Source organism: Gymnogyps californianus, chromosome 1, assembly GCF_018139145.2.
Source record: "Gymnogyps californianus isolate 813 chromosome 1, ASM1813914v2, whole genome shotgun sequence".
Lineage (NCBI taxonomy): Eukaryota > Metazoa > Chordata > Aves > Accipitriformes > Cathartidae > Gymnogyps > Gymnogyps californianus.
In genome coordinates this window covers 151,872,828-151,899,942 of record NC_059471.1, presented here as the reverse complement: position 1 = coordinate 151,899,942, position 27,115 = coordinate 151,872,828, and the positions used below count along the sequence as shown (strand labels likewise).

General features: G+C 46.4%; 1 protein-coding gene across 1 annotated transcript; it reads left to right on the top strand.

The window, feature by feature from the left end:
- Positions 1-5,504: 5,504 nt before the first annotated feature.
- Positions 5,505-24,433, top strand: SINHCAF (SIN3-HDAC complex associated factor). Its single transcript, XM_050900834.1, has 6 exons — positions 5,505-5,537; positions 16,097-16,244; positions 18,326-18,425; positions 19,416-19,542; positions 20,942-21,092; positions 21,981-24,433. Exons 2-6 carry the CDS (start codon positions 16,117-16,119, stop codon positions 22,141-22,143), a joined length of 669 nt encoding a protein of 222 aa, XP_050756791.1. The 5' UTR covers positions 5,505-5,537; positions 16,097-16,116; the 3' UTR covers positions 22,144-24,433.
- The last annotated feature ends 2,682 nt before the right edge of the window (positions 24,434-27,115 follow it).

Here is a 27,115-nt window from a genome sequence, read left to right as displayed (position 1 = left end):
TGATTTGTTGCAGTCCAATTAGCTGATTCAATCCAATTAAGCTATCTGAAGTTATCTGTGTAATGTGGTGGCTTTGTTAGCCAACTCCATTCCCTCCTACCCTTGCAAAAATTTTTGCCTCCAGCTCCTCCCTCCAGATCTCGGTGGTAGATTTCCACTTGGTTCTTGGCTGCTTGTTCAAAGCTTGTGATTGAGACTCCAGGTTCTGCAGATTTCCTTCAGGGACCATCTCCTCCCACCGCCTCCTTCCCCTGGTTAGCTAAGACTGCCCACAGCTCTTCTTCCTCGCCAGAAGACTTCTAAGTACTGTGTCTGTCTTTGGCAGCTTGGCAATAAGGTCAGCAAGATGCTATCCCCTCATGAGACTAGTCACTTGTACTTGAGCTTGGTGAGGTTTATATCACTATCCTCTGCCTTGCTTTGGCTGAGTAAAAACTCTGCCCACAGAGAGACGTGTTTTCTCCACAGTTTCTGTGGCTCCCTGCAGTCAAAGTCTTAAATCTGAAACTCTGTCACCTCCTCAAAGTGCCTTTTTCCTTTCCTACGGCTTATCTCAGTGTTAGGTTGATCTCATTCTTCAGCTAGCTCCTCCTTGATCTGGGAACATCTTTTTTTTTTCCTTCCCCCTTTTCTCTTTTTTTTCCTGAAAAGGGAACCTATGGACCTTCTGTGTGCTGGTACTGTAGATTAAAAAGCAGTGTCACTGAGAACAGACCTGTAGGCTAGAAAAATCTCTGAAGAAAGAATGGTGATGGGTGAAGCTTTAACCTGGAAAGATACTGCCTCAGGTTGCTTGTTTTTATTTAGCGGAGTTCTGGGTATGAGCCTAGAGCACCTACACCTGTAAGAGAAAATCCTGCCTGGCAGCTCCTCCTAGGAGTCCTGTTGCCCCCCATGCTGGCTGCTCCCTAGCAGAGGATTTCAGGCATCAGGGTATGAGCTCATTGCTGAAACACAACAAAAATCAATTAGCTTCCCCTAGCTCTTTCTATTCCCAGGCATCCCTATTTACCTGCTTGATTCCTGTTGAGAAAGAAGTCAAGAGAAAAAGCCTGTCACGCTGAAGCATTGCTTTCTAGCCACCATGGATGCTCTCCTAACTACCTACCCTTGTTTTTCATTCTTTCCCAGCCAGCTATGTCTGTGTTCAGGGGTATGCAGTGCCAAACAGGGTTAAGGAGATGGATGCACTTGGTCAGGAGTCTTAGGTTCAGTAAGAAGCTTCAAAGAGCAAATTCTGTCCCCTAAATGATCCCACGTGAGACCGGGCCTACACAACACTCTCCAAAGCAGTTCATAACTTTCTCTTCCCTAAAGATTACTTTGAAATCGTCAGTACAAAATCTGGAACTTCTCCCCATGCCGTTGGGAAAGATGGGAGTCTTGGTTCAGAGCAGAGATCTCTTTTGCATTTCCAAATACTTGGTCTCTGTTTTCAGAACTGTCCCAAATGACAGGATACGGGGGGATAACTTTCTTGACAGGGAACAGCCTGGCAGGCAGAGAGGGCTGATCTTCTTACTGGCGTCTTCAAATCGCCTTAATATAAATCCTCATAGAATAGTCTTATTGGCTTTAATAGGGATGAAAGCAATAGTGCTGCAAAGAAATGAGTAGCACATGAGAAGCTGCATTACAGGTGTTTAAGCAGTAATAGAAAATTATCATTTTGCTATAGAATTTGAGCAATCCTTAAGAATTTAAGAGAATTATCTTCCTCTTAAGGAATTTGAAATACCAATTAAAAACTCTTCAGAAAGGTCATTATTCTCTGTTAAGCCCTGATGGATTTCTTACTCAGGCTGGACTATAAATGATATGCCTTGTTCCTAGGAGTAAACCAGTTTGGGGTCCTGTCTCTCTGAGCCACCTAACTTGAGTACTTCATTCTGGCAGCATGAATATCATAATATCTGTTTTTATTATCATCAAACTTTGCTGTCACTGTTTATTTGTAGCCATCTGTCATTTGGCCTAAAACATAAAAGAGGGAAAAATCACATTTCTTTATTAACCTGTTTGCTTTAAACTACCAGTTCTGTGAGCATTTGCACCTTCAAAAAATTAATATGCTGTTACTCGTATGGACAACTGGTGCAGGCAGGAGCTAAAGAACTGATCTGTTGATGATATCTCCCTCTGAAACTGTACTCCTTGGCAAAATCTTATTTACAACTGTGAGTCAATCAACACTTTTTTTCCCTGAAAGAACTCCTGGTAATTTTTTCAAAATCTTTTGGCCAGGCATTTAACCAATAAAGCAAACTTTCAAATTACTCAAGTTGTAAAAAGCATTTTACAGTGAAATTTCAAAGCAGGATTTGTTTTTGACAACTGCTCTTCACCTAACAACAAGTAGCCTGTTTGTGTTTACTTATTCATTAATATTGAAAAATAACAATAGGATCAGATGTCTTTGCTGGCGAATGCCCTACTTTTCCTCTGTGTTAGCGCCTCTGCCTCAGCGTTCATGATACACGTATGTTTTATATTTAAAAACCCCTTGTGGTTAGCTTTATTATTACACTGTTGACATAATTTAGCTTCCCAGATAAAATAATTAAGATCCCACCCAGGAAAGGTACCAGTTTAACTGGAACGCAGCAACAGTCCCATTAGTTTTCCAGAGACCACATGCATTCTTAAAGTAAATGTTTTTTAGAACTGACCTGGATGAGAACAAATCCTCTGGTCTAAAGCTCATATTCCAGGTCACCTGTGATCTCCATGAAATCCCATATTCCTCCTTTATACCAAGCTCTGAGTAGAAAGGAAGATGCTTAAATTTTTAAAAGAGCCTTGTCAAATGAGGCTTTACCTGTAGTGTAAAGGCACATGCATTGTTTCAGATGTCTGCGTTTTCCAAATTAAACTCCTTAGGCTTGTTCCAAGTTTGGGATTATTCTTCATCGCCCTCTTTCCACACAGTGAGGTCAGACAAGGTATCCCTCTGATGGTGTGGGGAGCACAAGTGGCTTGCTCAAGGGGAAGGGGCTAGAGGAACCTTGATGAAAGCTCGTTAGCTATTTAAGTGCCTTTCATTTATTTGCAAGCTGGCTGTCAGCCAAAAATGAAAACTCGAACCACTGTTGAGTTACAGGGTAGCCCTGAAATGTCATCAGCAAACGCTTCAAGGAAACTGGAGACATTTCAGAAACGAAGGTTTTGACCACGTTTTTCATTTACGCATTGCCATTTGGACTTCTGTGGATAGAAGTTGTTTTCCTCTGAGAGGGCAGGAACGGCCGAGCCGTTTGCAGGCCAGAGCAGTACAGTGTTCGGAAACTCAAATCCTCCCCAGGTTACAGCACCAACTGTTTTTCTTAGTGTAAGTTAGAGGCCTAAGTTCTCCACTGAGCTTTGGGGCTTGCATGAGATTTGGAGCGTAAGGACATAAAGCTGTGAAATAAATACCCGAGCGGTTGCCCTGGCCCTGGTTTGTAGGCCATCAAAGCCTACCCTGAGTCGTTCTGTTAACGTTCAGCATGGTGGGAAGGGAGGGCAGCAACTGACAGCCACCAGGAGATCAGTTTTGTTCAGCTGGGCGCTGAGAGGCAGCACGTTGCTTGATACCTGTGGGGATTCTCCTTGAAAATGCCATTTCATGCTCATTTGGGGATTTAAATACTGTACTAGATGGCACTGGACTAAAAGGAATGTCACTGATGGGCCTTGAGAAGCGTGGAGAAGAAAAACTGGGAAAATAATGGGAGAAAATCTGGGAGAATCACTCCTTCAAACCAAAAAGAAAGAGGCAGATAAAACCAGACACATGTTCTATGCAAACAAAAGTTGCCAAAAGAGCTGGTAGAGTTCCCTAGACTAGTTAAACCCAAGTAAAATTACATGTGTATTTTGAGAAATTATTCAGCAGTAGCTACACTCCTGTCTCACAGGTTGAATATGATTTGGTTTAGCTGTGTCTGGAAGGAAGCACCGGTAACAAAGGCAGCACGCTATGATCATTCAAAAAAAACAAACCAACCAAACCCACCTCACAGATAAACCTGGAGACTTCCTTGGGAGAAATCCTCCTGCACTTCGTGCCCAAATTGACTGGTTTTGCAGCACAGAGGAAGGAAACGGTGTAGAATTACTAAGGATTTACAAGCAAGTAGAGATGATGTGAGGGTAAGGAAAAGCAGACTGTCCTGCTCTCCTGGAAATCCCCCAGGGTTAGCTAGTGCTGCTGCTGGAACCAAAAGGATCATTGCAGCGAGAGTTCTCGGCGAGTTGCTAAATCTGTGCCTAAATTAGGATTAGACCGAAAAGGTCACTATCAGGATAAAATAATTTGGTATAGAAATACTCATCCCCATTGGTTTAGTATTTTCGGGTATTAAACAACAGCAACTGCCTGCTGTGCCTGAGCTGCTGTCAATTCTGTGGGAAACTTTGTATCTTTTGAATAGTTTGAAAGAAGGCGTTCAGCGTTTGGGCTTGGTTTGAGTGTAAGCCTGGGAGGGAGCAGCTTGCAGTTTTATTGTAATTACAGGCCGTAACGGTGCTAAGTCAGAACTGCCCAAGCGTTACCTCGCGTATCACATGCTCATCCTTCTGACATCGTTAGTTTTTAAAGGAAATCTATTTCAACATAACCCACCAGCTGTTTCGTGAAGCAGCTTTTCCTAAATTGCACAAAAAGCGTGAACCAAAGGTTGCGGTGATGTGAATTTTTAAATCACTCATCCTGACGCAGCAGGAAAAATTATGAGAGCCACTGATGACTTTTCAAGCACGTTAAAATGAACCCTACACGGGAAAAAACCTCCAAGACCCGCAAAAAAACTTGCCCTCTAACTCGCGGAGGCCGTGACCCTCCACCCGCGAGTGCACCGAGGTGTCGCGCCGGTGCCTGCGGTGCAAAGCCAGCCGCGCTGGGCACGGAGAGGCGCCGGTTGCCGCTGTTGGGTGACGAACCGCGGCGGCGCCGTTCATGAACGGCGGGGACGCGTTGCGGCACGCTCAGAGGAGCGTCGTCGTCACAGCGCTGGTGTCGGTTTTGTTCCGTTTCGCGCGCCGCTGAGCGCTTTGACGCCATGGGGACGCGGGAGGCGAGCGCGATGACCCCGCCCCCGCGCTGCGCGGCGCCCCCGGGCAGGCAGGTGCCCGGGACGGGCCCGCGGGGGCCGGTGTTGGGGCCGAGGCCCGCCCACCAGCCGGCCGGGGGCGGGGCGGGGGAGCGGGCCGCGTGCGTGAAGTCATCTGCGTCGTCACAATGGGCAACGCCTCCCTCCTCCCAGGCTTCCCGCGCGGCCTTTCTCCCTTAAAAGGACAATGGGGCGCGCAAAGCGAGAGGGCTTGATTGAGGAGAATGGAGCCGTGGGAACGGCGCATGCGCAGAGCGGCAGGCGCCGAGGGGAGGGGAGGAGGGAGGGGAGGGGGGAGGACGGAGGACGGACGAGGCGGGGGAGGGGGGACGGGCTCGCGCGCCCGCGCGGGTTGGCAGGCAGAGCGCGGAGAGACTGGGAGGGCGCGCAGCGGCGGGGCTTCGCCGCGCACCGCACCGCACGGTTGTTGGTGGGCGCAGTAGAGCGGTGAGTGATTTCTTTTTCTTTCTGCTTAGGGAGGAGGAAAGAAAAGTACAGCCGAGAGGGAACGGGAGGTTTAAACCGGGTTTTTGTTTGTTTGTTTGTTTGTTTTGTGTTGTTGGGGTTTTTTTTTGCAGCAGCAGCAGCCGGTGGCTTCTGTTAAACGCAAGTTAATCCCGGAGCCTGTCTTCAGTTCTGCCGCGGCGAAAAGACTTTGCCGCCTGAAACAGTTTGACACGCACGGTTCATGTGCGCGGCGTTTTCCCCCTTTTCTTCAATTAGTGGAGTTTAAAGGAGGTGCTGGCGGGGAGAAGCGCTTCCCGCATTGTTGCAGACCCATCCCGAGAACGCTGACTTTCAACCCCCCGTCCCGCCCCCCACCCAAGTGCGATTAAAGCCCTAAGTCTTAAGGAGGAAGCGCAGCCGGGTTCCCGACGATTTAACTCCGAAAGCGGTCCCTAGCTGCGGAGCGGCTTAGGGGAAACCGGGCTGCCTGGCGATGACGGGCTGCACGGCGCCCTTCCCGGGCCGCGGCTGCCCAGCCTCGCCACGCGGGCAGCGAGGTACCGCCGGGAAGGGCGGCGCGGCCCCGCCGGCCGTGCCTCTTCGGTGCAGAGCGGGTGGCGCAGGTGCGGCCCCCAGCGCGTCCCGCACCGCACACCTGTAGCGTCGGCGCGCACAAGTTGGTGGCGGAGGGGAGTGGGGCACGGTGGTGCCCGCGATCCCTCCCTCTCCCCCCACCCCTCCCCGTGTTTCACGGGAGGAGGGGAGGCAGTTGGTTTTGGTTTTAGTTATCACTAGTATTTGCGGAGGGGTCGGGGTCTGTGCACGCGCCGAGACGGGGGAAACGTGCGGCTGTGGGCTGGCGTGACACGTGCTGCCGGTCGCACGGGTCGCGGCGTGGGGCCTTCCCCGCCTCGGCGGGCGCCCCGCCACCGGCCCGGTGCACGGCTTTGCCGGCGTGGGGACGGTGCGGCGGGCGACGATGGCGTCCTGCCGCTCTCGCAGCACAGCGCGAGTGAAAGTCGCTCCCGTCCCCGTCAGCGTGTGCCCGCGCCCGGCGCCAACAAGTTGTAACTCCCCGCTTCCGCGGGGTTTGCGCGGCGGGGTTTGCGCGGAGCGGCCGGCGTGCCCCCGGCGCGGCACGTAGGCAGCGCCCGGCTGCAGGGAAAACAAAGGGCTCGCATGTGCTGCGGGCGCAGCGGCTCCCCGGCGCGCCGGGGGAAAGCGCTCGTTCGCGCGGGGGGGGGGGGAGGCTGCTCAGCCCCGGGGGGGGGTGTCGGTGGGGTGAAACTTGTCTCGGGGGAGATGGTGTTTTTTAGCGGCTGGCTGCCGGTTTTGGAGGACTTTGGAGGGGTGGTGAAACTTTGGATGCACACGTGCCCCCCCCCCCCTTTAGGTACCGCGCTGCGCGCATGGCGTTAGTATGCGCGGGCGGGCAGGCGAGAGCCGCTGGCCGCCCCGGGGCTGGCGCAGGCTCGGGGGTCCGGGGGGTCCGTCTTGCCCCCGCCGCGGCGTGCCCGCGGTGCTGGGAGGTCTGCGACGGCCCTTTGAAGTGCAACTGTTGCCATGTTTGAATTACGTCAGGGCCGAGCCATGAGGAACCAGCGCGGGGCGGGGGGGGACGGGACCGGACCGGGGGGGGGGGGGGGCGGCGGGAGGTGGCCGTCACCCTGCCGGGGCTGGGGTCGGGGTGCCCAGCGGGACTGCTGCGGCTCGACCCCCGCTTCCCGCCGCCCCCCCCCCCGCGCCGGATGGGGCGGCTGCACCGAGACCGCGTGGTGGGGCGGTGTTTGCAGCGCGGGGGCCGCCTCGCAGCGCCCACCTCCGCGCTCGGGGCTTTCCTCCTCGGCGCGCCGCCTTCCCCTTCCTGTGTTTTTTAATTTATTTTTAATTTTATTCGTCTTTCGGCAAGTTGAACGCTTGGCAGCCCCGGGTAGGGGGGGGCCGGGGCCCCCCGCGTGTGTGCTCCCGCGGCTCCACCTGACCGGCGGGGCCGCCCGCGAAAGTAGGTCGTCCGCCCCGGGGGGGGTCTTTGTTCCCAGCGCTGCCGCGCCTCCGCCCGCCGCGGCCCCCAGCCGCCGAGCGAGCCCGCCGCCCCGCCGGCGGTAACGGGCGGGAGCGGGGCGCCCCGCCGTGCCCGGGGCCGGCGCTTCCCCCGCGCCACGCGGTGCTCGGCGGAAAGCGGCCGCGGCCGCCGCCTCCCGCGCTGCGCCTGTCCCGGGGGCTGCGGGAGCGGCGCGACCAGGCTCTACTTTTTCGGGCATCTTTCATCACTATATATATATTTTTTTTTTTTTTTTTTTTAACTTGCAGGTTTGCGCCAGGGAAACGCTCCCAGTCGCGGTCTCTCTTTCATGAGATAAAAGTTGCAGTCTCCTCTCCTACACCCATCTCCGGATGCGTGTAGCTAAAGGGATTTAAAGGGACCTGCCAAACCTGTTGTTTACTCGGCTGTGCCTTAGCGCAGCGAGCAGGGCTGAATCCTGTCTGCCCCGGGGCTCCCCCAGCTCTGCCGGCGGCTCTCTCCTGGCGGGAACAGCCCCGGCTCATCCTACAAAGAGCCTCGTCCCTGTCAGTCTGCTGGCGGGCAGTCTTTTGGACCCAAATTATTCAATAATCATTATAATCGCAAAAAAGTTCAGAGCTGTGCCCCGGCACTGTAGCTCTGTAGGCAGCTGGTGCAGGATGCTGCCCCTCAACCTGCTGCTGCGTGCCTGAAGCACGTGTCTCTTGGCTGGGCTGAAGGCAGGGCCCCTGCCACTGTCCCCTCATGGGTGGGGAGAGGAGAGGAGAAGGCCCAGTGTCCTGAATTGAGCCCAGAAGTTCAACAGCATCACATCTGTGGTGGAGGCTGAGTAATGTACTTGAGCACAACCTAACTGTAATGCTCTTTTTTTCATTTTGAATTTTAATTCGGCACTTGTGCAAGGTGGTGGGTTGACAGCCACAGAGGCATCTGTTTAACCCTTTTTACAAGGCAAGCCAGGAGGGTGACAGTTCCTCAGCAAACCCCTTTACTACTGCGTGCTTGCTTCCAAAGGTGAGACTGTCAGCCACGTGCCGGGCGTGTGCTGTGGAAACCCCCTTCTCCCCAGTCTGCACATGGCCAGATTCACTGTGTAGCTTACAGCCTCTTTAAATAAAAAGATTGCACAAACTGCAGCGCAGGGGCAGACAGTGAACTGGAGGCCTTTCTGCTGACACCAGTGGACACTGAACTGGTAAATTCCAGGTTTCTTGGGATCTGTGGCCCGTAGTAGAGAATCAGCAAGTAACAGGTCGTGGGATTTTCAAACACACCCACAGGCATGCAGCATCCAGCTCCCACTGAAAGTAGGTGGGATTGAGTGCCAGAGCCTCTGGGAAAAATTCCTCCTTGCTTGTCTCCCAGCCCAGAGATCCTCAAAGAGGAGCTCATTGCCTACGTTTGCAGTCTTTCCTTTAAAAAGAAAACATCACTGACTTCTTAGTAGAAGATGATGTTAAAAGAGCTGATAAGTTCACACAGGTTAAAAATAACATTAAAACTGTGATGGTTTGTTGTCTTACTCATGCTGAACAGCTCTTTCTGTGTCACCAAACCCTCTGCTTTGCATTGATTCTTAACACCTGATGCTTTGTACCTCTTTCATAATGAGATGAACAACACATAGTCCTACTCAACAACCAGCTTCTTCAGACTTGCACCCCTTGTAGCACTTGCTTTTTAACAGAAAGAAGCAGCTAGTGAGCTGGGGCTTGAAAACTGAGTGGTTAAGCAGAACGCATGGGCGGGACTCCATGACTCAAGCCTTTGCATTTCTGTAGAACGTGCTCAGTCCAAAGTCCAAGTGAAATGACCAGTAATATTACTTAAGGACATGGAAATGTATCTTTTTTAATGAAGTCACTTCAGCTGTTCTGCAAAATAATTACTACTACTTCTGTTCAGGTCCCCATCAGGTATGTTACCCTGTTTAAAAAAAAACAAACAAACAAACAACAAACCAAACCAAAACTGTTTGGTGTCTCATGATCTCAAGTGTCTGTGATGCTTTTTCAGTAGCAGGTGGTTGCAAACAGCATCATAACAACTGCAGTGACTGTACTCAGATAAGCATCACAGACTGAACTCCAGCGCTTGCTTGAGAACATCCAGGTTTTCCTTGTAGGGCTGCTGATCAGGCTGAGTGTGGTGTTAGTTATGCAATAGGAGTTGGGGGGGAGGTTCTCTTTCAAGATGGAATGTCTGCAGGTGGGACAGGTTTGCGAATTTTTTTTTTTTTTTTTTTTTTACCCCTATGCAAATCTTGCTGATTACTGTTTTCATGCTTTGGCCTATCCCTTCTGGAGCACGAACCGCATGGCGGTTTAGAGGAACACCCAAGTGGCTTAGCCTTTCACTTCTCTTGTCTAAATGGCTTAGGTACTTATTTCCCACTGAAGATCGGCAGGTAAGTAGGCTCCTTTGTGACTTGACTGCTTCTGAAAACTTTGCTCAGAACAGCTTATGACCCAGCCAGGATGCTGTGGAGGCTCAAACATGGGAAAGAAATGTCCAGTTTGATTTTTTTGATACGTGCTTGGTAGTTGCTGCCAGTTGCATCTGGTGTGCTAAGATTTCACTGCAGCACTGAGCACACAACGGTAGTTGCGGATGACTACCAGCAGAAGAGTGAGTTAGTTATTTTGGCAGAGGAAAGATTCCTGAAGATGTAGTTTTGACCTTTTACTGGTTTTGCTCGGCTCATCAAGTGAAAACTCCACAGAATGCTGTTTCATTCAGATGTGCTGGGGCTGTAGCGGCCAAATACAGCTTTCTTCCAAGTAAAGTTGTTTTGGGTGGAGAGAGGAAGGGAAGTGGAAGGAAAATCTGAGGATATGGGAGACCAGAAGAGTGTGCAGCATGCACAATTCAAAGGTTGTGGTTGTTGGAAATTAGTCACTCTGTTCTGAGCTATAAGGACAGATGATAGTGTAAAAAATGTTTTTGCAAATACTGAAGTTGCATCTTCAGATGAGTCCAATTAGCTTGGTCTTCTACTTCCTTGGAGCATTCTGGCTTTCGGCATGTTAAAATATGGTTTTCTGGGGTCCAATTTTAACTTCTATTCCAAAGTTTCTTTTTGCAGCATGTAAACTTGGGGGGAGGTATGTTTACGTTGAGTCTCTGATATAGATCAGCTCCTCTGTTGATGTACAATTCTCTGTCCTACAGTTGATTTTCAGTAGAGGTATTGCAGTTTATTTCAGCAGAGGGACAGGCCCAAGAATTTATTAGCGAGACAAGCAACTCTGCTTCTGGCGCCATAGACAGCTCTGGAAGCATTTTTCGTGTGTGTGCATGTGCTTGGGTGTATGCGCTTGCAGATGTAAAAGCCAGAGCACGTATATTCTTTCTATATTAAGGCATCTGTTTCTTTTCCTTTAAAAGAAAAAAAAATGTACCGTTTTGGCTATATTTCTTAGTTCCAATGAAATGCTGTAGAGATGAGCATTGTGAGATTTTACTGACAGGAATTGGCTGCATCAACACATGCAAGCTAGATCATATTTTTCTGTAGCCCAACTTCAGGGAGGTTGTGCCAAGGCTGTTTTGTACACAGAAGGGGAAATCGAATTATTTGCAGGGGTTCTCCTGTCTGACAATGTGCTGGCAGTTTTGGGTTGCACAAAGGATGAATGATCCTGGTCAGAATGAGGAGATGGGAAGAGAGGAAGGTATTGAGTAGTTGGACTGGCATCCCTCTGCTCTCCCATAACCCCAGGGAATGTTTCTCTTTCAGCTTTGCAAGAAGCAGGTGAGCATGTTCTTCCGACTGGCCTGATAATTGTGTTACAAAGGGAGACATGCTTGCCTTCTAGGAATTCTTTCCTTTCTATTATAAAGGGTTTTCATTCTTCTTGGGTGATCAGAAAGAATGCAGAAGGAATCTGGAAAAGCAAATGAAGTGGCTCAGCTTTTCTTACTTTAAAATCCAAAAGAGTTCAGAAGTTCTTCCCTAACTTGAAAACTTAATGAGCATCTGAAGCAATACCTCCTTTTAATTTAGATCATCAAATTAAATTTTGCAAAGAAAACTAAGCACCAAATTCTAGTCCTGACAGGTAACGAAAGCACGAAACCATTTTCACACACGTATGATGTATGCTGCTTTGTACCAGCCTTTCACAAATGTAATAAGCAGGGTGTGTTGTGTTTTTTTTATTCCCCACCTACTTGACTGTTCTCTGCTTGACTCCAAGTTTTTTTGCAAGACAAATCTCTATTTTTTTGATGCTTCTTTTCCAAAAGTGAGAGGGCAGAGGGATGGAGAGAACTTTTTCCTGCAGTCCGAGTCCATTCAAGTTGCTAAAGCAGTTACTTAAAGCAGAACTTGGGGGAATAGCAACTTCTTCTTTTGCAGGGAGACCGGGGAGGAGGAGGACCACTTTGCCCCTGACTTGGGCGAGTACTGCTCCCCTACTAGTGCAGGTAAATCTCCGTTTCTGCAGAATGACAAATACACTCCAGTAGGATTTCTGATTCTTTGCTGGTGAGCTGTCCCTTTCACTTCTGTGCAACTGCTGATTTAAAAGACGTTATATATTTTAATAACATGCTTAAATTTGGCAAATAATAACATGCTTAAATAACACTAACATGCTTAAATATGGCAAAATTATTTTGTGTAATGCGTTTTAAGTTCTATGGAAGTTACTTCATTCTTACTTGCCATCTTTTTATCTGTCCCAAATTTCCCATGGTTAAACTTCCACAGCTAAGATTCAGGTGTTATGGTAGCCGGCAGTCTAACTCCCTGGTTCTAATTTGAGATCTAAATTGCAAAGCTTTCAAGTTAAACCTTTTAAAGGGCACAGTCATATGTACTTCTAAGTACACATTAGCTATTAAGCTCTCCAGCTGACAGAATATTTAGTGTGTAATGGTCAAATGGCAACTGTTTAGGATTAAATGTGTAACTGGACTGACGCCTTCCATTTATAACTGCACTTCGATGCAGTTGTCAGAGAAATCTGTTTTACTTGTGGTTTTGCTACTAGCTCTTCCCCATTCAGGCATGATATATGGTAATACCGTTGCTGACCATTCATCAAGTGGGAAACAGATGGCACTAGTTTCCCTTCTATTGAAAGATGGTGTTGAAAGGCTGCTCCTGTGAGAATGGCAGCAACGATGCAAAACAAAATATTTTCAGAATATATGTGTCTGATGCCAGTCTTTGCCAGAACATTAATTGTAAAACATGCGTCTTGTTCTACTGTGGTATAAGTACCAGCTGGTGACAGAGATCATCTCATCAGCGTCTGGATTTCTGGAAGAAACCGGGTTAGGAAGTAAATCACGTTGTTGATATCAGTTCTGTGTCTTGCACTGTAACAGTCAAGGTGTTCTTGCTGCTTAAGTTTTGCAGCACTGATGAACCTTGTGTCTGCGGTTAGTCTTTGACTTTCTAAAGAAAAGCACCAGACCACGGACTTAACATTGGGGTAGTCAAACAAAATCTAAAATTGCTGTTTGGTAGTTCAAAATTCCCAGGTGAACATGCTGTTGGATCTCCAGAGGCTTGTTGAACACGGTGTCCTCAAGAGACTGTCTCTTGAAGAAGCACATCAGATGCTAAGAAACAAAAGACATATCTTAAGAGTTTGCCTAGACACTCTGTTGTTTATTTGTCTTGACAGTCCAGGGATACTAACCTGATTTGGCTGTGCATTCATTTGCTACATGTCCCTGAAAACATCCAAGCAGAAGCAGAGAGTAGTTCTGAGTCTAACCATCCCTCAGCAAGCCCATTCAGCAGGTCACTAGTTGGATACCACCTTTCACTTACTACAGCTGCTCCTGACCTCCAGGCCAATGCTGTGCTAATAGAGGGAGCAGTGAATCTCCTAAGAAGCCTGGCAGCATTCGGGGTGACTCTGCTGGATATTTGCACAAGTCGTCCTTGGGAGAACCTAGCCCTAGGTGAACTCCTTGTACTGCAAATGTGCACGAAGAAGAAAGGAATACAGCGCTTCAAGCCTGTGGCAAACAGCATGAGTTGGGACAGGAGGGAAGGGAAGACCTATCCGCTCCATCTCTCTCCTAAGCCTGGAGGATCTCCTTAGCGTTCAGCTTGCGCGAGTCCCTTGCCATCAACAGGCTCTGCAAGGGGTTTGCTCAAGACAAGCTTTTTGGAGAGTTGACTTGTGTCTTTCTACATGTTTGTGCAGTAGTAATTGCAAAGAAACACAGCCTCAGTGGGCATGAAGTGGTCTTGTATTATAATATGCTGAAATGTAAACATGTACGCTTTCAGCTGGATATGGCTTCCTTAATGGATTTTGTGTAAGAGTATTAACCAACAATATTAGATAAAATTTTTGCTTTTCTGTTGTTCTCAGGAGCCTGGGAACCTTGTGCAGAACTTGTGTATTTATTTTGCAGTGCTGCCTTGCTCTGATCTTCCCCTCTGGGGTGGGGAATGTATTTTTACCTCTGTGTGGAGGACCATGACTAGGCCTGGGTGGTTCACTAGCTTTTGCTGTGGTCCTGCAAAAACGCGCAGGATCTTTTTCCCTCACATGCAATTTCTGTCAGTAAGGTAAGCACGATGCTAGGTATGGTCGTTTTGTGGAAGCATATTTTTGACCTCACCTGAACCTGCTTTTCAAATTATTTTATTGCTGTAATGATGTGGCAAGTCTTGGTGCTGTAGACTGAAGATTCCAGGTTAATTTTCTCTGTCCCTCTGGAGGATATTAGAATTACATCCCTCACCTTCCTGCAGGTGGAAGATTTGGGGACAGATCCCTGTGCCACATGCATTCACCAGTAACCCAAGTTGGGTTGCTGGAACTTGGCGGTCCCTGGGACTGAGAAGTGACTGGGAATTTCCTCTCACCAGGCTGGCCCACAAGTGGTGGAGATGGCTGCTTTCCCGAAAGTCCTACCTGAGCTACTGGGTCTTCCAGTAGTATTTGTGGGGAGGAGAGGTAGTTCTCTGTTAGCTTCTACAGGAGTATAGCGACTTGGCCTTTTGTTAAGGGAAGAGGGGGAAATCTTGTGTTACTTGCGTGGCTCCATCTAATTTTAATTTTTTAAAAGCAGAAGTTCTCAGCAGGGGAAACCTGTTCTTATGGAGCTTCGTGCAGCTGGTGGCCTGTCCCCTCTCTGAGCAGTTAGCGTGTGATAAGCAGCAGAGGTGGCCGCTCGCTCCCTGCAGCAGGTGGTTGAGGCAAACCTCGCACCATGGTCTGTTTTAAAAGAGAACGTCTTGGAACGGTCCCTGCCTGTTGTTATGAGACAGATGCTGTGTGGCCTGTGAGGACTTGCTGTGTGTCCAGGCCCAGCGCCAGGAAAGCACCAGCTTTGCTCAGTTGTTGGTTTGTTTTTTTGAAGCGCTGTGGAAGCTCTATTTGCTCTGACAGCTTCTCGTGCCATGTCAGACTGTGCCTAACAGGAATCTGCACTGGGGAGTAACTGGTGCCTGGGGAGGAACTGATTCGGTGGCGGGGACATCATGTGCTGAAGGGGTCTTTGTCGTGGTGACTGCAGTAAATCCACTTGTAACTAACTTTAAAAGTTTCTGCCTGGAAAACGCCTCCACTGTACGTTACCTGCTCTGATAGCAAATCCCAACCCCGGGTGTACTGAAAGGGATAGGCAGACCTCTAAGAGCAGCATGGCTTTTGGCTTTCTGAGCTGGCGCTGAGTTTGCAGAGCTGGTGGTTAAGAAGAAACAACTTCCCTGTAAATGGAGTGCCTTTTGCTCCGGCATCATTGGCGGTGGCTGGGATGTGTGGTGGGTGCATACTGAAATGCGCCCCAGGGTCCTGCTCCCCAGCCCTTTTCTAGCTAGGTTTCCTTCCCATGGAAAGCAGGGCGGGGAAGGTGGGAGGGCAAGAACTGAGCCTGTGCTGACACGGAGCTGGGATACTCACCCAGGCCTGAGAATTGAGAAGTGCTCCTGGGTACTGCAGTGCAGACATGGCCATTGAGGGCTGAGTGGGACTCCACCCTGCTGTTTTTAGAGTGGCTTTTCAGGTATGTCTGCCCTACAGCCTAGAGGTATCACTGCAGCTCATTTAAAATGACTCCTACTCACTTTCAACAAAGTTTGGCAGGGATGTTTCCAACAAACGCTGGTGATGATGATGATGAGGTAGTTCCAGTGAGCCAGGGTTCAGCTGCCAACTACTTATCCAGGGGTTCGGGCAGGTTCACATGGCCTGTCCTGCAGCCTGCTTTGCCACATACATAGGGCTTTCACTAGCCAAGTCAACTGCATTCACACCTCTGGGTTGTGCTGTTGCAGATGTGCCCTTAGAGTAGAATTGTGCAGTAAATGGGCTTGTCATGAGTCCTGCTGGGTATTGCTTAATATTCCAGCTGTTAATTATAATTTTTATTTTTAATAAGAAAGTGCATTTTAGGTGCATCTGCTCTTCTGAGGCAATGCAGGACAAAGCCATGGCCTAATCTAGCAGTTTCCCATCCTGAATTACAATTTACTTTTGGTTTGCCCAGTGAATTGCCCAGGTTTTTCTTTCAGTATCTAACAGTGATAAGTAACACCAGTTCCTGTTTGTTTTCACAGGCTACAGCTGAGAAGAAAAGATGTTTGGCTTTCACAAACCGAAGATGTATCGGAGTATAGAGGGCTGCTGTATTTGCAGAGCTAAGTCCTCCAGTTCTCGTTTCACTGACAGCAAACGTTATGAAAAGGATTTCCAAAATTGTTTTGGGTAAGATTCTTTAGTCAACGTTGTGGTCAGTCATGGTGTTGATCTCCAAGCCACGAACCTGACGTGCTGTCCCTCTTGCTCTGAAAGACTGAAAGATTAGGTTAGCAGAGGTGGGTGTTGGGGAAAGGCTGGCTTCAGCTTCCTCACAACCTTCCTGGCCAGGCCAAGAGGGTTTGGATCCTCTGCTGCTGTGTACAGTACCATTTGGTTGTCGATCTGCTGTTGCTGCCAATGGAGAGCTGCTGTAGTTCATGACGGTGAAGGGTCAGGCTCGTGCCTCTCCCGGCTGACAGCATGTGCAGAGATTTAGACCCCTCTCAGACTGTGCGTTTTGCACTTGTTCCTTAGAGGTGTAAATTCCCACACAAGACGGTAAACAGCACAGGTCCATGGAGGTTTTCTGTGGCTCTGAAGATTCAAGAATGTTAGACAAAACTTGATGAGTAAATATTTAGCAGTTCCAGCAGGGTTTATGTGGAGTACCCTGTTTCAGGTATTGGTGCCTTTGTTCAAATAGGGCATATCAACATATTACTGAAACTTCTCATTGGAAACCCATTCTGATGGAAAGTGAGCATCAAGTAATTAGCTTTCCAATTAGGTAATGTTGCACGTAATGTTACTTGAAAGCATTGGTAAGCAAAACTATAAATACCAGTGATTTCTTGTACCAGCTGCTGTGACCTTCTAACTTTTTTAAATACTTTCTAAGAACTTTGAAATTCTGTATAAATTTGTGTCCCTGAATTGTCAGCAAAGCAAATTCTTCTGTGATAGCTTGTAATTATTTTTTACTTTGTTTATTTTGAAACTTCCTTCTGAGGCAATAAGAATTTCTCCTGTTTATGCTGTAGTTTTCCATGAAATTATTTCCCCTGGAAAAAGTCTGTGTTGTCGATAGATATTTTCTGCTTTTTCTCCCCAGTGTTGTTGGATTACCTCTCATCAAAATCCTAGGTCCAAGTGGAACTTTCATGCATCGTATTAAAAACTATATATACATATCAGTATTGCTACTCTTGTCTCAAGTGCTTAACTTTATATGTGTAAATCTTTGCAATCTTAAGAAATACTTCCCTCTCCCCCTCTTTTTCTAGAAACACTCCTTCATGTACAGCTTTATAGTGCTTTGTATTTACCATGGATTTTTGTACATTTTTTCCTTATCATATTTCTTGGCTACTGTCCTTGGCAGTGGAAAGGCTGTGTGAAGACCCATTGCTTTTTTGTTGTTGTTTTGTTAACTACAGTAAAGAAGCTTGCATTATACCAGGGCCTTTGGTCTTGTGCTATCTGAAATATGTTTGCCAAGGTAAAAATGCAGTCTTAACACTGAGCAAATAATGGCTTATCTGAGCCTGCCCCATTCACCCATAAATGCTTCAAAGTCTTCCCATTTAAATAGCTGAAAAATTCTACAGTGTATCCCCTTTATATTTTTTTTAGCATGGATTAGCAGTAGAGATGATTTCTGAAGAAAGCTCATTAAAGGGAGCGAGTATTGCTGTCATTCCAGTGACTGCTGTTTCTGAAACCTTATCCTACGCTTATGCAGGAGTGTGTTAGGTGGTATTTCTTACTCATCCTTGAAGCTCTGTGAGAAAGTTAAGAGCTGAATAAGCTTTTGTCGGATCTCTGAGGTCTGTTCCCAAATGTACATTCAAGGAATACGATTATTCCTCCTCCCTCCTTCTCTAATCAAACCAACCAACCCCCTGGAACTGTGTTGTGGTTTTTTGTTTTGTTGTTTGTTTGGGGAATTTTTTGTTGTTGTTGTGGTTTGGTTTGTTTTGGGTTTTTTAGAAAAAACAAAACCAACTGAAGGTGATGGGACTGTTGTTTCTAGTGCCCCTCTGGAGGCAGATTACAACACCTTTTATTTCTGTATTGAAGAGTGCTTTCTGAAAGTGAGACCTGGTCTTTAAATGGCAATGTTTGAGCACCCCAGATGAATTGTAATGCCTGAGAAACAGAACTTAAGAACCCTTCTTTTCCATCAATTTTTATGCTTCTTGCTGTTATCAAGTGGGGGGTGCTTTTATTAACTGTTGTCAAGTGATTTTTGCTTTTGTTTTCACCAGGCTCCATGAGGCCCGCTCAGGAGATATTTGCAATGCATGTGTCCTTTTGGTGAAAAGATGGAAAAAATTGCCAGCAGGATCCAAAAAAAACTGGAATCACGTTAGTCATTTATTTCTCTTCCACCCTGAAACTAACTCGTCTCTGCCTTAGTCTGTCCTGCTAGAGAGGGGAGGTGCTGGCAAGGATTTGGAGTTTGCTCTTTCCCCCACACTCTCCCTTCCCACCTTCAGCATCTCTAAATCCTTCCTGGAGTATTTCCTGTTACATGGCTCTTACCTGTCTTCGTTTGGCTTATGTGCAAGTGGTGATTGTGCAAGCCCAGGATGGAGTCACAGACTAACTTACCTTGTAATTCCTTGTTTTCACAAGCTCATAACTTTGTCCAAAAGTCTCTTATGACACTCAAAACATTTCAGATTTGGCTTCTATCCAAAATTGGTCTTTTTTTTGTTTTTGTTTTCTTTTTTTGTTTTTGTTTGTTTTTAATAATTTGAACAAGCAAGGTGACTTGCTCAAGCAACACATAAATCAATGTCGTTTAGTCAGGTAATTACAATGACTAATATCTCGCAGCTATTCCCACTCATATTCTGTTTTGATACATCTAATTCAGTTTGGGCCTAGGGCTGGGAAGATGATCAGGATTCTTTGTGTATGTTATAATCTTTTTTCAGGAAGCCTTGATGGTAATGGGAGCCAGAACTATGGTTATTACTACCACTAGCTTTATTCAGAAGTTAAATTGGTGATTTTTTTAAAAAACTCCGGGGCAAATGCTTGGCAGACACTCTTAACTGAACCTGTATTGGCTTAAACAACTGTTGTCTACTAAACTGAATTTGTCAAAAACAGTAAGAAGGCAAAAGTTGAACTCAGTGCGCTTTTTAAACTAGTTTGCTGCGTTTTCCTACAGACTCAGCCTCTTACAAACCAGATTTAAATGAAACATAAGAGTGTCGGTGCACAGAACAGCCTTGGTTTAACTAAATTGGTTTTGAACACCTTCAGCTAAGTCAGTACAGCTACCTTGACTAGGGCAGTATCTGGGCATGATGCAGAAGTATTATGCATGCGTTTTCTGTGTTCTAGGTGGTAGATGCCAGGGCTGGACCCAGTCTTAAAACAACATTGAAACCAAAGAAAATGAAAACTCTGTCTGGAAGCAGAATAAAGAGCAATCAAATCAGCAAACTGCAGAAGGAATTCAAGCGGCACAGTAAGTCTATCCAAAGAGATTTTGGCAATAAACTTTGGCCTCCCGTAACATAGCTTACTGTTAACTCGCCAAGCTGAATCACCATCTAGATTCAATTGTACACTCACATATTTGGGCGCTCCCTGTTTTCACAGCCTCTCATCCTCCGAGGGCTTGGGGAGGGGGTGGAGTGAGGAGGAAGAGCTTGTGTGCAAGGTGGGCTGCGAGACAGAGGTGGGGAAGTGGGGAGCCTGGCTTGAACGTGTAGACAATTGTAGCTTATGTCCCACGCTTAAATGACATGTCTCTAGAAAGAACTTCTTGGGCAAGACCCTTATTGAAACTGAAGTTGGAAGAGGTTTCCCCCTGCTCTCAGTAATATGCTATGGCTGTTTTCAGCGCTCTTTTCCCAAGAAGCACTGTTCTGTTGATACCGCTGTCAGTCTTTTTCTTCCATACATGTTTTCAACCCAAGCTTTCTATTTAGCCTAGATTCCCCCCCCCCTAAATTCCTACCATGTTTCCTCTGTATAGTTTCCTTGCACCTTCCTCTGCCGGTCTCAGTGATTTCTTTCCACTAGCACTTAGACTCTTCAAATAGATGTGGATTCATAGCTTTCCAACAAAGCCATCTGCCAGTTATGGTCTAAATAGATGTTGGTACTTAGGTTTTTCCTCTAAAGCAAACCCTCCGGCTTCTTAACTGTTGCTGACTTGGTCTTCTCTCTCTTTCAATTATCCTATCTGGCCTGAGGAAAAAGGTCTCCAAAGAATCAGTAAAGGCCCTGACCCAAAGAGCTTGTATCTCCTCATTCAACGTACTATAGTTAATCTAATTGTGTTACTGTAGGTGCTAGAGATGATAACTAAAAGGTAGGCTAGTAGACCCTCTGTTAAGGTGTGCATCTGGACTGAGTCCATAGTTCATAGTCTCGATCCAGCAAAAGCTCAATACTGCCTAACACATTGCACTAATGAGAAGAGCTTTGCAAGACTAACTGAATGGGTAAGAAAGGAGATTTACGGTAAGAGAGAAAGTACTAGGTCTGAAGCACAGATTCCCATTGTCTTCAAGGATCTTCCAGTGATTGCAGAGCAGGGCTAGGATCTTGTCCAAAGTGTGGCCTGCACAGGCTATGTTTGAGAGCCAGGAACTGAAGCCTGATCCTGAACCTCTTTCCAGTCCCTCGTGTACAAGGATCCCCTCCAGTTCCGACATCTGTCTCCCAAATGCTGACAGATAGTCTATTGAAATCGGCAGGGGCAAGTGAAAAATGGGTTGCCATTGTTAGGTTTTTCTTGTTAATTAAAAAAAGTCTGTGTCTCTGTTCCCAATCTGCATGCGACCTTTTACAAGTCAGGAAGAGGATAAGTCATTGGGTGCGTGTCTTGATTCTTGCGTTTATTCTTTCCCCTGCAGATTCCGATGCCCACAGCACCACTTCGAGTGCCTCCCCAGCTCAGTCACCCTGTTACAGTAACCAGTCTGATGATGGCTCTGACACAGAGATGAGCGCTGGGTCCAGCAGAACACCGGTTTTCTCCTTTTTAGATCTCACGTATTGGAAAAGGTAAAAAGCAACAGAATGTGCACTCTGTGCAGATAGTATTTCACTTCACGTACACAGTGCTTGATTCTGCTTCTTCAGGAACTTGCTGCTGTTGCACTTAATTTGTTTTAAGGATATAATTTAAGTCACAGAGTATTATAGGATATCTGTCTGTCTTTGGAAAGAAATGCCATATGTTTAAGACATTTTCCCCTATCTTCCTCCAGTTCCCTAAATACTAATACAGTTGCTGGAAAATATTTTTACATTTTGGGGAGTAACAGATAATATTCCTGACTGTCATTATCTTGTCTTAAAACTGTGCTCTGTAGACGTGATGTGTTACCAAGTACAACAGTGCTCTCGGCTTGCTAGCAAAACACAGCATTTGATTTGGATGACCTGTGATGGTAGTCATTTTAAAAAAAAAAAAAAAAGTGGAGTGGGAGGAAAACCACAAGATTTTCTGGGAGCTGACGAGCTTGTTATCTTTTATTGCCTGTTGTGACACAGTAATTCCTTGTTTAGTTAATTGCTCTACTGAAATTGTTGTGACTGCTGCCTCCTATCAAATAGTGTTCGCAAGTGCATTGTAGTCAAGGTTAGTTCAGCCCAGATAGTTGTGTATTGGAAACTTCTCTGGGAAGCAAAATGGGAGACTTAGTTTTTATAGACATGGGTTTGTGTTTTTTAACATCCTCTCTTCCCTGCCCGCCCCCCCCCCCCCAGTGGTGTTGTGGATTTAGACGCAGACTTGTTTTCTCTTTGAGCAGCCTTTTCCCTCCTATCCCCTGAGCTGGAGGCTCAGAAAAGTAGTGTCTTGGGTCAAACTGATTTTTTGCATTTCTGTAAATTCTGTATGTTCTAAACACACAAACTACCTGTCTCTCTCCCTGCCGTTTCTTCCAGGCAAAAGGTCTGCTGTGGAATTATTTACAAAGGGCGTTTTGGGGAAGTCCTCATAGACACTCATCTCTTCAAACCTTGCTGTAGCAATAAAAAGTCTGCCACTGAAAAGCCAGAACAAGAAGGACCACAATCTCCAGCAATCTCCACCCAAGAGGAGTGGTGACTTCCTTGGATAGCTGCAGAAGGTTATACAGATCCTCTTATTCTCTGGAAAAATACTAGAAAAGTGACTGTTCACTTTGGACACCTGCTATGCTGCCAAAAGACTGTTCCCTAGAACTGTTTTGGATTTTACTGCTACAATTCCACAAACTCTGAAGCCAGTTTGTATCCTTTCAGAAAGACTGTACATAAATATTTAAGATGCTATGGAACACTTAGCAAAGCTGAATGCTGCTGCAAGGTTGTCTAATCTTCCCCGGCTCTCCACACCCCACTCACTTCACAAGTGAATACGAGGATGGGGTTTTGTATATTAAAGTATATGTAGTTCATGTTTCTGTATTGAAAGAAGCAGTGGTTGTAAGGCATTTTTTTTTAAAGTTGGTTGGTAACCTCCCTTAAATCCCCAAGAAAATATTTCATTCTTAGACATGTATGAGTCAATAAGATGAACTAATACATAGAAATGTTATAAGTCACCTCTCTAGTTATATAAATATATATTTTTTAAAGGTGTGGAGATCTCACCCTATACTACTGACGTAACAAAGACAAATATTTCATCCCTCCTATGTGACACAGACTGGTAAACTGCAGACATCTCTACTACAAGTGGTAGTTACCTGAGAAGGCCCCAACATAAAGTGCTCTTCAGAAGGGGTGAGAGAGCTCTCCTCCTTAGCTAAGGAGGAACATTTACCTAAGAATTGAACATAGCAAAATGGGAGGCTACTTTGTTTTAATCCAGCAGCAAACACCCTGGACTTCTTGTAGTAACTGACTGGTGATCAGAGATGGACCAAGAAAACGTCTTGATGCCCAACTTAGGTGTAGATGATGGCCAAAACTGAGTAACTGCTGTCTGTTGGCCTAGTGCAGCTGAAATGTGACCACAGACCAGACTTCCTGCTGGTTTTGGACCTGACATAGAACCAAACCCCTCACTAAGCAAATCAGGCTCTGGTCCAGGGACTTAATCTGATTGCAGGCTGGGGTCTGGATTCCTGATTGCTGTTTCGGAACCCTTCCCCTGCAGTGCTTCTCTGCGTTTGGGTTTTGGTTTTTTGTTTGTTTGTTTAAACAACCACCAGATCAATCCTTCTGTGAATACTGAATACGAAAAGTTCTGTTAAGAATGGTGCTGTACCGAATCGAGGCAGCTCTGTTTGCATGTGCGATCAAAAGATAGTATTTTTTACATGGATTCCCAGACAAACTTGGGTGCAAACCATTGTGACACTCCTTCAAACTTCACTTCACCTGTAGGGTGGAAGTAGCTTCCTGGAAGAGTGTGCTGCAGTTTTAGCTTCCAGTTGCTTCATGTTCCTTTTATGAAGGTTTAACTTGTGTAAGCTGGGAATTCTGCTTTTTTTGTTTGTTTCCGTTTTCGGGGGGAGGGGAGATTTTTCTTACTATTACTCTTTTGGGATATTCTACAATGGATTGCTACAAGCTTTCCTTCTTGTGAGAGTCATTGGCATGATACTGTGGTGGGTAGGGCTTAGGACTGGATTTCCGTGTAATCTCACTTCCTGAAATGGGAATGCTTAGCAAATGAAAATACAGGTGGGGAAGGATATGCAGGTTTTAAGAGGAGCCTCTACCCTCAAAGCTTTTTTCTTTTTTTTTTGCTCTCCTTCCGTTGGGTAAGCCAGCCTCTGGAGAGAAAGAACATCGGGGAAACAGGGCTTTGACTTATCACAGCCTTACAGCTTAGAGCTTTCATTGGTCTTATTTTGCTGTTCCTAAACTCTCTGAGATTCTGAAGGGAGGACAAAGCTGCCTACCTTGCTTTCATCTGCAACCAAATAGAATCATAGAAGCATTTAGGTTGGAAAAGACCTTTAAAATCATCGAGTCCAACCGTAGATACAATGGATACTTGCTTGTATAATGGCTTAACTAGGTTGGTCATGTCTAATAAGGGCTTGAGCAAGAGTCCTAGCTGTTTTTGCAGACACCTGCTTTCATTTGAATTTGTGTTTTCAGCATCAATAATTCTGTACACCTAAGGCTGCAGTATTGGTGGTAGGATGTGCTCTGATACGGATCATCTCTTCTGTATTTATTTATTTATTGCTAGATTTCAACCGCCAAGTGCTTCCCCTACTCCCTCCCACCTCTTCCATTCCTGGTAGTAATGCAAAATGAACTGTATGTAGTCATGCACTTTGTATTAATGTATTAGAAATCTATGGAACCTGTTTTGTACTTTTATACTGTTCAGACACTTGTAATCCAAACTTTTTTTTACTAGGGTAATGAATAAATTTAGACTTATTTAGAAAATAAACAACTTCTCCTCTGTTTATTTCAGCTCTGTTCTGTTAATTAGACTTAGTGTTTGAACCAGCCCAGGCAACTTATGCTTCTACTTGAACAAGACTTAAAGACTTTTTGAGGGGGGATGAGATAATGCTCTTCCTATTTAATTTGGAAAGAAGAGCAGAGCAGGGGAAGGAGATGGTGTTTATTATGATAGACAGCTGTCTCAGGGCAGAATCACAGAGCTTTCCCTTGGCACTGTGTGTGTGTCAGGCATTCCTTTACTGGGAATGGGTGGTGCTGACATTTGGTGTTCCCGGGGGGCTTGCTTTCTGTCTAGCTCACTGGCATTCAGCAAAGGCCAGCTGAAGCAACGGTGTTAAAGGGTTGGTGCTGACAGCATGTGGAAACATCCCTTTCCAGATCCAGCGGAGTCAGTGGAAGAGACTAGCGCTCCTCTAGTGAAGCTGGAGCCTGGAGTGTTTCTTCCCACGACAGGCGTAGTCAGCTGGCTAAGCTCCAGCAGACTGGTGGGAGCAAGGTCTTTGGCAGGAGATGGCAGTGAGTTAACTGAGTTTAGAAGATGAGGCTGTTCCCTGGTAATGGGGAAAACATTGCAACCTTAAGCATGATGGCTTGTTGCAAGAGATTACTTTGGACTTCAGTGGTGACACCGATTTATTCCTGCTGATATGCTGGCAATTTTCTAACAAATTGAGCACGATGATATCTGGAGATTCATGTAGAAATCATTTCAGTGAAAGCTCTGCATAGACTGCAAGACCACATGATGTTAATACAATAGCATCTATTTTGGACATATTTACATCACCTGCTGTAGATGCCTAAACACACCTTGGCCATGATTTGGTTCACCTAAAAGGAAAAGCTCTAGGTAAAGTCACTGAAGAGAAGCAGGTGCACCAAAAGGTGGTTTAAAGCAGGTAACCTAGTGTGTATCCCACTCTTTGCAACTTCCACCCTTTTTCAAATAATTAATTACTTTTCCCTCTGTCTTTTACACTGCTGCTGCATGCTGGTGACTACAGGTACTGTCTGGGTAACCTCTGGGTGCTGAGAACATCGGTGTTGATGGACAGAGGGCTTTTTTTCGTGGGGCAGATAATCCAATGGAGGGCTACAGCTGCGGGGGAGGAAGCTCCTATGGCAACATTGGGGAGGCGGGACTTGGCATCTTCAGAGCAAATGTGAAATGAAAGCAGGAGGCAAAATCCTGGGTAGAGCCCTCCTGTGCTTCACCTGAATCAGCTGTCACAATGACAAGTGTGACATCTGCTAAAATACCTTACGGTGCAAGCATTATAAAGATGCTTTACAGAGGATTGTATTATACTCAAAAGATGAGAAAAACAAGGCATGTGACAAGAAGGTGTTTTGCTGGAGGTCACCAATGGACAGGGAGCAGATCCATGATTTCCAAAGCCTGAGTGCCCAGTGCTGCTGGTGAAACACGCAATGGCAGATGCTGTTTGCTTTTGTATGGTGCTGCATGAAGAGCAATTTTATTCTGATTTGTACAATGTGGAAATTTCTTTCTCTGTGACTTACACAACACTGAGCCTGTAACCTGCTTTCTGAGCAGATGACAGGGTGCCATCCAGCCCCAGTGACTAAACAGTTACAACTCTTCTGAAGCTGTATAAAAATTTAGTTTCAATATGATGTAAGAAAAAGGGAAGCTCCTTCTAAATGGTTCTTGTAGCACGTAATGTCATTTCTAGGTTGTCCAGATGAGGGGTAAGAGCAGTCTGCCATGTATTCTGCAGACCTGGTCCTGTGATTGCCAACATCAGAGACGCAACTCCCTTCTGGCTCTTGTTTTCTCTTTCCTTCCCATGGGAATCTGGCCAGAAGGGGGAAAGGGAGCACATGTCCGGGTCCCCTTTTTCAGGCACTGGAAATGGCACCAGGAAAACGCTGCTGGCTTCCTTCATATAAACAGTCTACAGTAAACAAACACAAAACCTGTGCTCCCTTGCAGGATAATTATATATAGGGTTTGTAAAGCTATTAAGGTATCTACTTGGTTGTGATGGGCATCATGTAGCAAATCCAGTCTTTTCAGCAAACCCCGTTTCGCTGTTGGGAGGAGAGCTTGCAGTTGGTATTTCTATTGGAAAGTCCACGTTTGCGTTGACCTGCAATGGCTTCGAATTCTGTTGGTGCAGAACAGGTGAGTTACAGGGTTACAGGCCTACAGAGAAGAGGGAGTGACATACTCTGGGAGAAAAAATGGTACGCAAAACACCTGTGTACTTCCAAGTCCTGAATATACTTGAAGGGAACGTGGCACTAACATTTCATGCCATCTATCATAAAGAATTTAAGTTTTGTTTTTCTTTTATATTTATTAGTGAGAGTTATTTGGAGGATATTTTCTAATGTACCCAAGAGAGGTTATCGCTAAAGGAGACCGTGACATCTGCTTTGCCCTAGCCTCCTGCCCAGTAGAAGACTGACTGGAAAGGGACAGACTGCCCAGGTGTCCTAAGCCTTCAGTTCTGGGCATGGGAAAGGACCATTCGTGATCCCGCTCAGCCCTTGCCCTCACCATTGGCCATAGATGTCTCTTCACCACAGACGCTGTTTCAAGCGGTCTCAGCCTCAGCGAGGACCCGGCCCCAGGTCTCTGCTGAAGCCAAACACAGTACTGGGAGAGCTGGAAATGGACTGGGAAATGTGCTTGT